At 42.2% G+C, this 12,553-nt stretch overlaps 1 protein-coding gene across 12 annotated transcripts in view; it reads left to right on the top strand.

The window, feature by feature from the left end:
• The window catches only part of celsr1a (cadherin EGF LAG seven-pass G-type receptor 1a), a 360,335-nt gene that overhangs the window by 192,082 nt on the left and 155,700 nt on the right, over nt 1-12,553 (top strand). For all 12 annotated transcript variants that reach the window (XM_041202840.1, XM_041202839.1, XM_041202836.1 and 9 more), the window contains one exon: nt 12,263-12,485. In XM_041202840.1, the coding sequence (XP_041058774.1) occupies nt 12,263-12,485 (223 nt within the window). The remainder of the gene's footprint in view (nt 1-12,262; nt 12,486-12,553) is intronic.

The raw sequence follows: 12,553 nt of genomic DNA, 5'->3' as shown, positions 1-12,553 counted from the left end.
ACACAATAATTAGCCAATTACCTCTGGAACTGGTCTGGCTTCCTTTCTAATGGGGATCAACCTGAAAAGGAGACAACTTCATGGTTAAGTTTGTGATGGGCCTTCACGGTAAGAAAGTGAGGTTTAAACAAATAGTGCTGAAATAGTCAATTATTAAATCTGTAAGATGCCTCCTTATTTTGGAGGTTTTGATTTTATAGAGGTGCTGTCTGAGAATGTGTATAGTGAACTGGATATTGTAGGTGGAGGAAGGGACCCAAAATAACATGCATTGTTTTCATCTTCACAAATGGTCTATCTACATGATAATTTTCTGTATCAGTATCCCGGTTATATGGCAGCTGCAATTTCAGGGTATGGTAAGAAGTGGTCTCAGTTTCTCATTAGGCGTTCCGGTGCCCAACAATATGCTCAAAATAGCTCAGATGACCCAGTTTGCAGCTTTCCCCTCTTTACATGAACCATATCAGAGATTCCCATCAGCACTTTGCATTTTCACACAGCACCAGCATCTTTTCTCTTAACTTCCTCTCCCCTCCCTTTTACCCCACGCTCTGTTTACTGTAAGCAAACTAAAAACAACATCTCAGCAACACTCTGTGATTTGGAATGCCCCAATTTGCTGGCCATTGACTGGCTTCACTGGGATGCTCCCGCATGCGCAGAAATCCTTCTCACCTACATCAGGAACTGGGAAGGAACCAGCATCCGGGTGATGACAGGAGATCGACAGTGATGTCCACCAACTGCAAGCCGCACTTGAAGAGGTAGTCAGACAGCGCCCAAAAGTAAACCACCAATCAGCACTGACCACAGTGGCAGGCATGTTTGGTTGTGTTGTGGCATGTTCATCCAAACTTCTCATTGAAAGATCATGAGCTTTCCTGCTTGTGACTCTGGGTACAAACAAAATCTCTCTTGCTTGAGGTACATTTGCTAGTTTAAAAACCAGCTTCTAGCTGAAAATATCTATTGTTAGAACCAAGTGTGCAAATGAAAATAAGCAAGGCTTTAAAATGGAGATTGGTCTTACCATTGTGCATTGCACAGCAAAGTTAGAGTAGAATGAAGGATTCTGGGATTTTGTAACAAGCGTAGCTTTGGTTCGGTTTTTTAAGAAAATGGAGCAGAGATGTCATTGAAACAAAAATCTGTGGTTCGCAACTGCAGCCTTCAATAATTGGGTGTCTTTAGGGTGGCCAAATCTGATTTGGCATATTCTGGGGAATATCATCACATGACCTCCTACCTTCAACTGCCTCTCCCCCGACTCCTGCCATTAGTCACCCAACATGTCAATCATCACGGAGCCCTGCTTCCCAAGGCTTTTCAATGTGTTCTGGTTTTGACTTTTGAAAATCTGGTCACCCTGTTTCAGGGCCCTCCTGCTTTTACATACGCATGGTTCAATGAAAGATCATTTCAAAGCACATCATCAGGGTACTCAAAATATCTTCATGGAGAAAATTCACAGGTTTCTATCTCCCACTTCTGCCAAGATATGTTTGTCTATTTTGTTACACCAGTGCTCCTTTACATTGTTTTTAACCTCACAGCTAAATGCCTTGTTGAAGAGTTTAGCCAAGATCAAGACACAAGTATTCATTTATGGAAAGCGTTATGCTAAAAATGAGAGGGTCTCAAAAGAGTAAAAATTCCTTTGTCGGAGTCAAGGCATACACATACATTAGTATTGCTGGTATTTCTGTACAACATGAATTGGTCAAATGGTTGAGCGAGTAGCTCCCACAAGTTTTTCACATACTCAGTGAAGGATTCCTTCACCTTTGCAAAGACCATACAGGACTACCATATTGATTGCAATGCCATGTCCATGTACTCGTCTGACATTGCTAACCTATTCAGTAATGCACCGCTCAAGAGAGCCATAAATATTTGTTCTGCATCGTTACATCATGATGATCTAGACGTGCCGCCATTGTAGGAATCTGTATTCATTGGGCTTATGAACTCAGTAACTCATGCAGATGCATTCAGTTTTAACATATGCCCAAATAGGTGATGTTGCCATGGGATCCCCCAGGCCCAGCTCTCGCAAACATCCTTGTAGACTTCCATGAGGAATGTGTCTTCGATGGAATAACTCTTAACCTCCTACCTCTTGCTTATTTGTGATATGTAGATGATATGCTATATTTGAATCTGCAGCTGCATGTAAGAATTTCCTTACGCACCATAATAGGCTCCATCCTGTGCTCAAGTTCACCTTTGAAATGGAGCAGTCAAAAGAACTCCCTTTCCACAAAGTGCGAGTTGAGAAAAATGCCAGTGGGTTCCCGACTACTGTCTACCACTGATTAATAGAGATTTTGAGATTCCTACAGTTCCATGTGCTATAAGATTGATCTTAGTGGCAACCTTGTAAAATTGCTCATTGCTCACCATGCAAGCTTGATGCTGAAGTAGGGCACATCAAAGCTATTCTATGGGATAATGGTTACCCTGATCAGATCATTGTTCATCGTATATCGGTGCAAACTTATGAATGGGCCTAAGGCTGCCATTTTTGGTTCTGAAAAATACCCAGTCTACCTCAGATTAGAGGTATCAAAAATTTGAGCAACTGGCGAAGCTAGCCATTTCATGCGTTGGCATAGTGGTATTGTGACTGAACTAGTAATCCAGAGACCCAGGGTAATGCTCCGGGGACGCGGATTCAAATCCCACCATGGCAGATAGTGGAATTTGAACTTAATAAAAGTCTGTAATTAAAAGTCTAATGATGACCATGAAACCATTGTCGATTGTTGTAAAGACGCATATCGTTCACTAATGTCCTTTAGGGAAAGAAACCTGCCGTCCTCACCTGGGCAGGCCTACTTGTGACTCCAGATCTGAAGTAATGTGGTTGACTCTTAAATGCCCTCTGAAATCAAACCGCGACAAAGTCTATAGAAAGGAATGAAATTGGATGGACCACACAGCATCGACTTAGACACCAGAAACGGCAATGGCAAACCCAGCCCTGTTGACCCTGCAAAGTCATCCTTACTAACACCTGGGAGCTTGTGCCAAAGTTGGGAGAGCTGTCTCACAGGCTAGTCAAGCAACAGTGTGGCATAGTCATGGAATTATACCTTGCAGACCATGTCCCTGACATCACCATCACTATCCTTGGGTATGTCCTGTTGCACTGGCAGATCCAGTAGAGGTGGCAGCACTGTGGTATACAGTTGGGGGGGTGTTGCCCTGGGGGTCCGCAACTCCAACTCCAGACCCCATGAAGTCTCATGGCATCAGGTCAAATATGGGCAAGGAAACCTCCTGCTGATTATCACATGCTGCCCTCCAGTGCTGAATCAGTACTCCTCCATGTTGAACACCACTTGGAGGAAGCACTGAGGGTGGCAAGAGCACAGAATGTACTCTGAATGGGGGACTTCAATGCCCATCATCAAGAATGGCTCAATAGCACCACCACAGACCGAGCTGGACGAATCCTAAAGGACATACTGGCTATACAGGCTATACTGAGCCTGTGACAGGTTGTGAGGGAACCAACAAGAGGGAAAAACATACCATGGCCTCATCCTCACCAACCTGCCTGCCACAGTTTGAGTTGCTATACCTGTTCAAAATCTATCCCATTTAGCACGGTGGTAGTCTTTCCATGACAGCATTGGTAGGAGTGACCACTGCATAGTCCTTGTGAAGACAAGTCCCATCTTCATATTGAGGATACCCTCCATCGTGTTGTGTGGCACTACCACCGTGCTAAATGGGATAGATTTTGAACAGGTATAGCAACTCAAACTGGGCAAACATGAGGCACTGTGTGCCATCATCAGCAACAGAATTGTACTTAACCACAATCTGTAACCTCATGGGCCGGCATATTACTCTACCATTACCAACAAGCCAGGGGATCAACCTTGGTTCAATGAAGAGTGCAGGAAGGCATGCCCGGAGCAGCACCAGGCATACCTAAAAATGAGGTGTCAGCCTGGTGAAGCTACAACACAAGGACTACTTGAATGCCAAATAGCATAAGCAGCAAGTGATAGACAGAGCTAAGCAATTCCACAACCAATGAATCAGATCTAAGCTGTGCAGTCCTGCCACATCAGCCATGAATGGTAGTGGACAATTAAACAACTCGCTGGAGGAGGAGGTTGCACCAACATCCCCATCCTCAATGATGGAGGAGCCCAGCACATCAGTGCAAAGGATAAGGCTGAAGCATTCGCAACAATCTTCAGCCAGAAGTGCTTAGTGGATGACCCATCATAGAAGCCAGTCTTCAGCCAATTCGATTCACTGCACATGATATCAAGAAATGACTGAAGGCATTGGATAATGCAAAGGCCATGGGCTCTGACAGTATTCCGGCAATAGTACTGAAGACTTGGGCTCCAGGCTTGCCGCAGCCCTACCCAAACTGTTCTAGTACATCTACAACACAAGCATCTGCCCGGCAATGTGGGAAGTTGCCCAGGTATGTCCTGTACACACAAAGCAGGACAATCCAACCCAACCAATTACTGCCCCATCAGCCTATTCTCCATCATCAGTAATGGAAGGGGTCATCAACAGTGGTATCAAGTGGCACTTGCTTAGCAATAACCTGCTCACTGGCACCAAGTTTGGATTCCGCCAAGGGCACACAGCTCCTGACCTCATTCAAGCCTTGGTTCAAACATGGACAAAAGAGCTGAACTCCAGAGGTGAGGTGAGAGTGACTGCCCTTGACATCAAGGCAGCATTTGACTCAATGTGGCATCAAGGAGCCCGAGCAAGACTGGAGTCAATTGGAATCGGGAAAAACTGTCCACTGGTTGGAGTCACACCTAACACAAAGGAAGATGGTTGTCGTTGTTGAAGGTCAATCATCTCAGTTCCAGGACATCACTGCAGGAGTTCCTGGGTTGTGTCCTAGGCCCATCTTGAGCTGCTTCATCAATGACCTTCCATCCATCATAAGGTCAGAAGTGGGGTATTCGCTGATGATTGCACAATGTTCACCATTCGCAACTCCTCAGATACTGAAGCAGCCCATGTCCAAATGCAGCAAGACTTGGACATTATCCAGCCTGACAAGTGGCAAGTAACATTCATGCCATGCAAGTACCAGGCAATGACCATCTCCAACAGGAGAGAATCTAACCATCACATCCTCAACATTCAATGGCATTACTGTCTCTGAATCCCCCACTATCAACATCCTGGGGTTTACCATTGACCAAAACCTGCACTGGACTAACCATATAAATACTGTAGCTACAAGAGCAGGTCAGAGGCCAGGAATCCTGAGGTAAGTAACTCACCTCCTGACTCCCCAAAGCCTGTCTGCTAGGCACAAGTCAGGAGTGTGATGGAATACTCTCCACTTGCTTGCTTGAGTGCAGTTCCAACAACACTCAAGAAGGTTAACACCATCCAGGCCAAAGCAGCCTGCTTGATTGGCACCCCATCCACAAACATTCACTCCATTCACCACTGATGTACAGTAGCAGCAGTGTGTACCATCTACAGGATGCACTGCAGAAACTCACCAAGGCTCTTTAGACAGCACCTTCCAAACCAACAACCACTACCATCTAGAAGGACAAGGGCGGTAGATACATGGGAACACCACCACCTGGAAGGTCCCCTCCAAGCCACTCACCATCTTCACTTGGAAATATATCACTGTTCTTTCACTGTTGCTAAAACAAAACCCTGGAACTCCCTCCCTTACAGCACTGTGGGTGTACCTACACCTCATGGATTACAGCGATTCAAGAAGGCAGCTCAACACCATCTTTTCAATGGCAATTAGGGATAGGCAAAAAATTGCTGGCCCAGCCAGTGACACCCACATCCCATAAATGAATTCAAAACGTGAAGTAGCAACATGAGTGGCATTCTCCACTAACAGAATACTGCCATCAAGCTAAACAGATATCCTGCTTATCACGCAAATGAGTAAATAGGGTTTTCTCTCTGGCTGTCCTGGTCAATATTCATTTCTCAATTAACACAATCAAAATAGATTAACCGGCTGTTTATCTCATTTATAGGACTTTGTTATATGCCAATTGGCTGCCATATCTGGCTACATAACAACAGGAATTGCATTTAAAAATAATTCATTGGTGTGAAATGCTTTGGAAATCCTCTGAAAGGTGCAATTAATGCAAGTTATTTCTATTATCATAAGTAAACAGGTTACATGCAAAAATACACCTGAAGCCCTTGGGAGGTTGAGCAGGGGGTGGGGAAGAAAAGATTGATATAAATAAATAGGAAATAACCTGCAATTATCTAGCACCGTTCACAACCATGGGCGTTCCAAAGCGCTTCATAGCCAATTCATCATTTTTGAAATGCAGTTTTTGTTGTTATATAAGCAAATGTAGCTGCCAATTTGCACAAAGCCAAGTCCAACAGTAAATGGAATAAATTGACACTTAACCTTCAATGTTTCATTCGACCTTACGCTTGGTCTGTGTTAATTACTGTAAATCCCATCAGCCTGCTAAATATGGTCAGGTGCAGATCTGCACATTCCCTGATGGAAGTATTTCCTGCATATCCTGTGTTTACAGGTCAGTGCTCATTGTTTCAGTCCATCTATAAGTACTGTGAACTATGAATCTAAATCAACACCTATTCAAACCAACAGATACAAACTTAAATGATGGTACAAGAAAACACATTTTTGGCGTTATATTTCATATGGAGCTCCTTGTTCTCACTTTCTTACCTGGAAAAGGACGGGATCTCAATTATGGACATTAAGTGGGTTGTTTTAAACAAAGAGGGGCAGAGGGGGAATTGTTCCACATATTGATTTGGGATGTCAGTTGTGGAGAGTCTACTCTTGCCTCAGCACAACAACCCTCATTAGTTCACAATAGTTTTCTCTGCATTTCTACTTGTAGATATTTTTAAAAACCCATTAAAATTCATTGCGTGTGTTTAAGAAGGATATCCTGATCTGCCTCCTTAAGTATACTAATTTCCAGGTATCCAGGAAATTTGTAATTCAGGAATTTTCCAGTCACCTCACATATGTAGAAGTTAACATCATACCTCCGAGGAAAGCCTCTGTACTCATATGGTATCATCTGTGCAGGTCTGTAGAATGTGTAAGGTTCTTCTAGGTATTGGCACCTTCTCATTGGGGTTAACACTTCTATTGTTCTAACTTCATTCGGTTAATCCATCTAGTGAGTTATGTTCCCCCGCATTGGTCCCATTATATCTCAAGGCTGTGCATGTGAGGAAAATACTAAGTGATATATTTTCATTCTGTTCACTATTTTTAGCAAAAGGAAAGGGCGTGTGTATCAAGTAGTGCTTCCTCTGGTCTATTCACCTCTAGTTTTTCCTAAAAAAAAAAGAGGCCGAATCAACCCTGTTCTGTTCATGTCATTAACTGGACATGATTTTTCATTGAATGTTAACTGAATCGAGTTCCTGCTGGGCTGATGCCTGGCCTGAAGACCACCCACAGAAACTGGATATTCCAAGCTGTGAGGCTGCCCTTTCAGATTGAGCATCTGCAAAAGAGCAATCAGCAGCTTCCCCACACTTCAGCCACACTTGCTAAAACAAAAATAAAAATACCTGGAAAAACTCAGCAGGTCTGGCAGCATCTGCAGAGAGGAACACAGTTAACATTTCGAGTCCGTATGACTCTTCAACAGAACTAAGTAAAAATAGAAAAGAGGTGAAATATAAGCTGGTTTATTATTTTTTTTAGTTCTGTTGAAGAGTCATACGGACTCAAAACGTTAACTGTGTTCCTCTCCGCAGATGCTGCCAGACCTGCTGAGTTTTTCCAGGTATTTTTATTTTTGTTTTGGATTTCCAGCATCCGCAGTTTTTTGCTTTTATCTTAGATATTTCTTGCTGCTGGCTGCAACAGGACTGTGTTGTGGGCAAGTAGTTGATGCTACTTGACCACCAGACCAAAATCTGCTTTGAACTTATGCCTGTAAAGCTCACAGCAGCAAACACTTCTCACGCCACCATTTTGAGTAACACTGTAATTTCTGCCGCCAAACAGGAACTCAGCATCCGTTCTGTCTGATGACACGTGCACAGTTTCTCCTGCAGCTGACTTAATTGTTGTGCCCTCGTTGACTGCCTCCTGTGGTGAGCAGGGGCAGGAAACAGTGAAGAGATGGAGCGAGAACAGTGTGTGTTCTTTTCTGTCTTTGTTAGATCTGCACCATCATTGATGCAGGCAGCTACCTGGGATGTTGCTGTCAATGAGTCTTAGGCACTGCAAATGCAAGTTCAGGGAGTGCAGACTGTGCAGTTGCTGCTTCAGCAAATGCATCCTTTGATTGATTATTGGTTTCTTAGTGATAAACCTGCCTGGTGCCTCTCTTATTCATGTGAATGAGTCAATCCAGGAAAAGCAGCTATGTTCAGCTCTGATATCAAGTGAGGCATTTGAAAAAAAACACCATTGAATTTATGCTAAGGCATAAGCCATGCTTTAAATGCATCATTCATTGGCCTTCAAAAAACAAACAGATAATTGTAATGATTATGGTTTAGTTTAGTGTGTAATGTACCTTTAAGAATGATATGTGTTAAGGAAGATCACATGATCTGTAGTAACCAATAGGAGAGTCGCACAGGCTACCTCAGCAGCCAGTGTAGAGATAGAGTTGGAGTTGAAAGCACACATGTAGTTGCTGCTGAGTATATTGTAAATAAACTTAATGTTTCCACTTAAGAAATGTCTGCAGTTTAACTCAATCAAAAATAGTAGCAACTCGGCCACCCTCACAAAAATAATCAACTCCTCAGCCCGTACAAGGAGGCACTCAGGAACAGACTTTCCAGTTAGTTTGACTCATTGGACCATTTCATGGGAAAATGGCAACTTCCTCTCAGTCTCTTCCCTTAATGGGAGATTGGGCATTTGCTAAAGTTGCATTGCAACAGTAAGCATGTATCTTATCATTCTAGTGTAGGAGGGGGGGAGATGACCCACCAAACCCAACCAGCAGAAATAACTCTGTCAACTTTTGACACAACAGATGGACTCTATTGAAGAAAATGACTCAAAAACAGTATCTTTGCTTTGTATTTCTACTTAAGAATTTATGTGGCATCTTTAGTGTTAAAAAGCTGGATTTGTGCCTTGCCAATTATGTTTTGATAATCTGCTTGAATTTGGGTTTCTGTCAGATGTTATTCAGCACAATATTGTATTCCAATTCTATAAGGTGTCTCCATTACCCTATTTGCAATCTTCACGCTCTCCCTTCAGATACCATGCCCTAAGAGGGCATTGGCGACCAGGGACTTCCTTGTGTTGGTCCATGGTTAGCCTTGGCAAGTTACTGCAAGTGGTTTGCCATTGCCTTCTGCAGGTTCTGGTTGAGGAGACTTTCCCACTCTTAATGCCTGCCATAGGTGGATTGGAAGGATTTGCAGATTGATACTCAACCTGTTTGGTCACGTTATGAATGCACTTTCTGTGGCCATCAAATCCTGGAGTGGCACTCAAGCCTGGGGCTTCTCACTCAGAGGTAGGGATGCCACCTCTTTGTGCCACAAGACCCCCCACCTTGTTTGCAACACATGAATTAATTTGCTGCCTCAGTTATCTTACTGCTGATATGTTAAGTGACAGTCTTAGGTGAAACATCAAAGAATATGCATTGAGGCCCTATTGAAACACCTTAAGTTGGATATCCATAATTATTGCATTTTCTGCAAGAGTAGAAAGGTCCCTTTGGCTTGATGAAATGAATCTTTTGTAAACACAGTTTCTTCAATATCTATGTCTTAAAGATGATATTTGTTGAAAGGAGTTTTCAAAAAAACATGTTACTTGTGCTCACCTGAAAATAATGATATTGATGAATGGCCCTTACAACCCTCGACAAAGTTCTGAAAACCTGAAAGGAATTCTTTTTACAAGTGACTGTGAAGTTTCTTGTGAGCATCAACTTTGTTGGTATTAGACCAGATGTTATTGAGTTACGTTGTTTTTACGTTGTTATCCAAGCCCAAGCAAGCAGATGTCCAGTGTGTACAGTAATAACAGGCCACGGTATAGAAATAGAGTGGCTTTCGGAGGGCAGATCATCCACAAAGAAAAGTTACCCATGTTGCACTATCTGAGGCCTGAAGGCTTTAATTCTTCATTTGGTTGGCTGAGTGTTATTAAAGAGGCACTTTGCATTGGAATCATCAAGTTAGCAAGGCGAGATGCATGGTCTCCTGATTGTCTGCTTATCTCAGAGACACTGGTTATCTGTTCTTGAAACAACAATGTTACCGAAACTGCTTTATCTTGTTTGAAAGAAATGGTTTTTATATAGGCTTTTGGTTACAAAAAAGAATGGTGTCTTAAGATGCTCATTCCTGCCAGTGCTAATTTGTATTTATGGTCATACCTACAACTGTGCTTATGATCATCCTGAGGAAAGATGAACACAATGCAATAAAAATCTTGGTTAGCTTTTTTTTTTGCAATTGAAATAATTTTAACTCTCTGCTTAAGAATGATGTGGAGCATTTTATAAGATGTCACAGCATCTCCAGTTCCCTTGCTGTGTAGGACATGGTTGAAATATCCATAAAGAAGGTCGCAAACAAAGGAAAAATTTAAATACATTTATCTGCACTAAAGCTGGTGGATTCATTTACATATGTAGCTGTTCTATGAATGTCAGAGTTATAGTTTTATAATTACAGAAACGTATTCGCTGAGTTTTCCTCACTTTATGTATCAGCTAATGTCAAATTCCTGTATTTTTTTTCAGTGTTTACTCTACATTACTTCATCTTTAAAGACACTTAAGCAACGAAATGGAAACTTTTGTTGGCTCGTGAGTGAAAACCGCTGGACTAGAGTTAATTTAAGCAGCTGAAAAGACCTCAACTCCATCTTTGGAGGAAAGCCTAATCTCCCTTTTAGAGATGATGCTTGCCCAGTCCATGTGTGCCAAATGATTTCAAAACATGAAAGGCAGTGGTGAAGTGTCAGGGCACTTTAAAACTAAGACCCAATTGATAGTGTCTGTGACGATGATACTAATTGGAATGTGACAGCTGGTATCAGGCCTCATTAAATGCAGACAACCACAGCTTAGCCTGTTTTTTACACCCTGAAGCAGTTGGTTAAGTTTCTAACAAAGAGCATTCTTTTAAACAATTCTCAAAAGCAAAGTTCAGACACAATGAACAGCAGTAGGAATGGTTTGATTGCTGATGAAGAGGTTAAAATGAACTATTGTCACTTACTGGCAAAGTTCCAACTACTGTACCTCGGCTGAGATGCAAATTATCTCCATTCTAAATTTGGTTGATGCTCCTGCTGCAAAGGAAGGGTTGTTTCCAATGGTAAAAATATATCAAATAAAAGGTTTACGTTGTGAGCCATCTTAGTCTTAATTTTAGCAGCAGCTGTAGTGTGAGTGTATACCAGAAATAGAGCACCATACGATCCCTTTGTCAAAAGTTAGAATCATTGAATGACACAACACAGAAGGAAGCCATTTGGCCCAATGTGCCAGTGCTGGCTCTTTTGTATTCTTTCCAACTAAACCCACTTCCCAGCTCTCCCCATAATCTTATCATTTGTTTTCTCTTCAAGTATTCACTGAATTCTCTTTTGAAAGTTACTCTTGAATCTGCTTCTGCCACCCTTTCAGGCAGTGCATTCCGAATCTTAACAACTTACTGGGAGCCCTTGACAGAAGTAGTTTCAGAAGATGCACAAGTTAAACCAGCACTTCACAGTGGTTCAGCTGTTATTCTTATCACGCCGTCTCATACTGGGCAAAATATTTCTTTGAATTTTGTGGCATTTTAAACAAAACCTAAAGCAGACTCAAAATCTGCCACATTCCATATATTGCTATGTCTGATTATAATAATTTCTAGTAAAAAGTTAGCTGGAAACCATATCTTCATAGTTGTCAATGCCAAATTTTGTGTAGGGTCTTTCTACCATTTCTAACTGAATCAAAATGAAAAATGTCCTTTTGAACTGATACAATAGTAACTATAGAAGGAGGTGTGACAGCACAACAGTCAATACTGAGTAGTTGATTTATTTACGAATAAATCATAGTGATCGAGAAACTGGGGGAAACTTGGGCCAGCAATATAGGTTGCTACTGATCAGCCTTGTCTTTAACAGAAGTGTTGCCACTTCAGGAGCTGCAACTATTTGGTGAAAGCAGGACAACATAAAAACAAACAAACTGCTCAGTTGCCCTTCTCAATGATTGCTAGGGATGGTAATAAATCATATATATATATATTCTCTCCTATATTTTAGGTGACCATTGTGAAGTGAGCAGCCGATCAGGCCGCTGTGCACCCGGAGTCTGCAAGAATGGAGGAACCTGCGTTAATCTACTTGTTGGCGGTTTCAGATGTGAATGCCCGTCTGGCGAGTATGAGAGGCCATACTGTGAAATGACAACCCGTAGCTTTCCTCCACAGTCATTTGTGACTTTCAAGGGCCTACGGCAGCGCTTCCATTTCACTGTCTCCCTCATGTGAGTACAAATGACTAAAGGCAAACTCATGCAATTAAAACTCTCAAGAAAAGTGAGCCAAACTGAGG

Source organism: Carcharodon carcharias, chromosome 13, assembly GCF_017639515.1.
Source record: "Carcharodon carcharias isolate sCarCar2 chromosome 13, sCarCar2.pri, whole genome shotgun sequence".
NCBI classification, from domain to species: Eukaryota; Metazoa; Chordata; class Chondrichthyes; order Lamniformes; family Lamnidae; genus Carcharodon; species Carcharodon carcharias.
The sequence above is the reverse complement of the archived record's forward strand: the minus strand, read 5'-3'. Positions and strand labels throughout refer to the sequence as shown.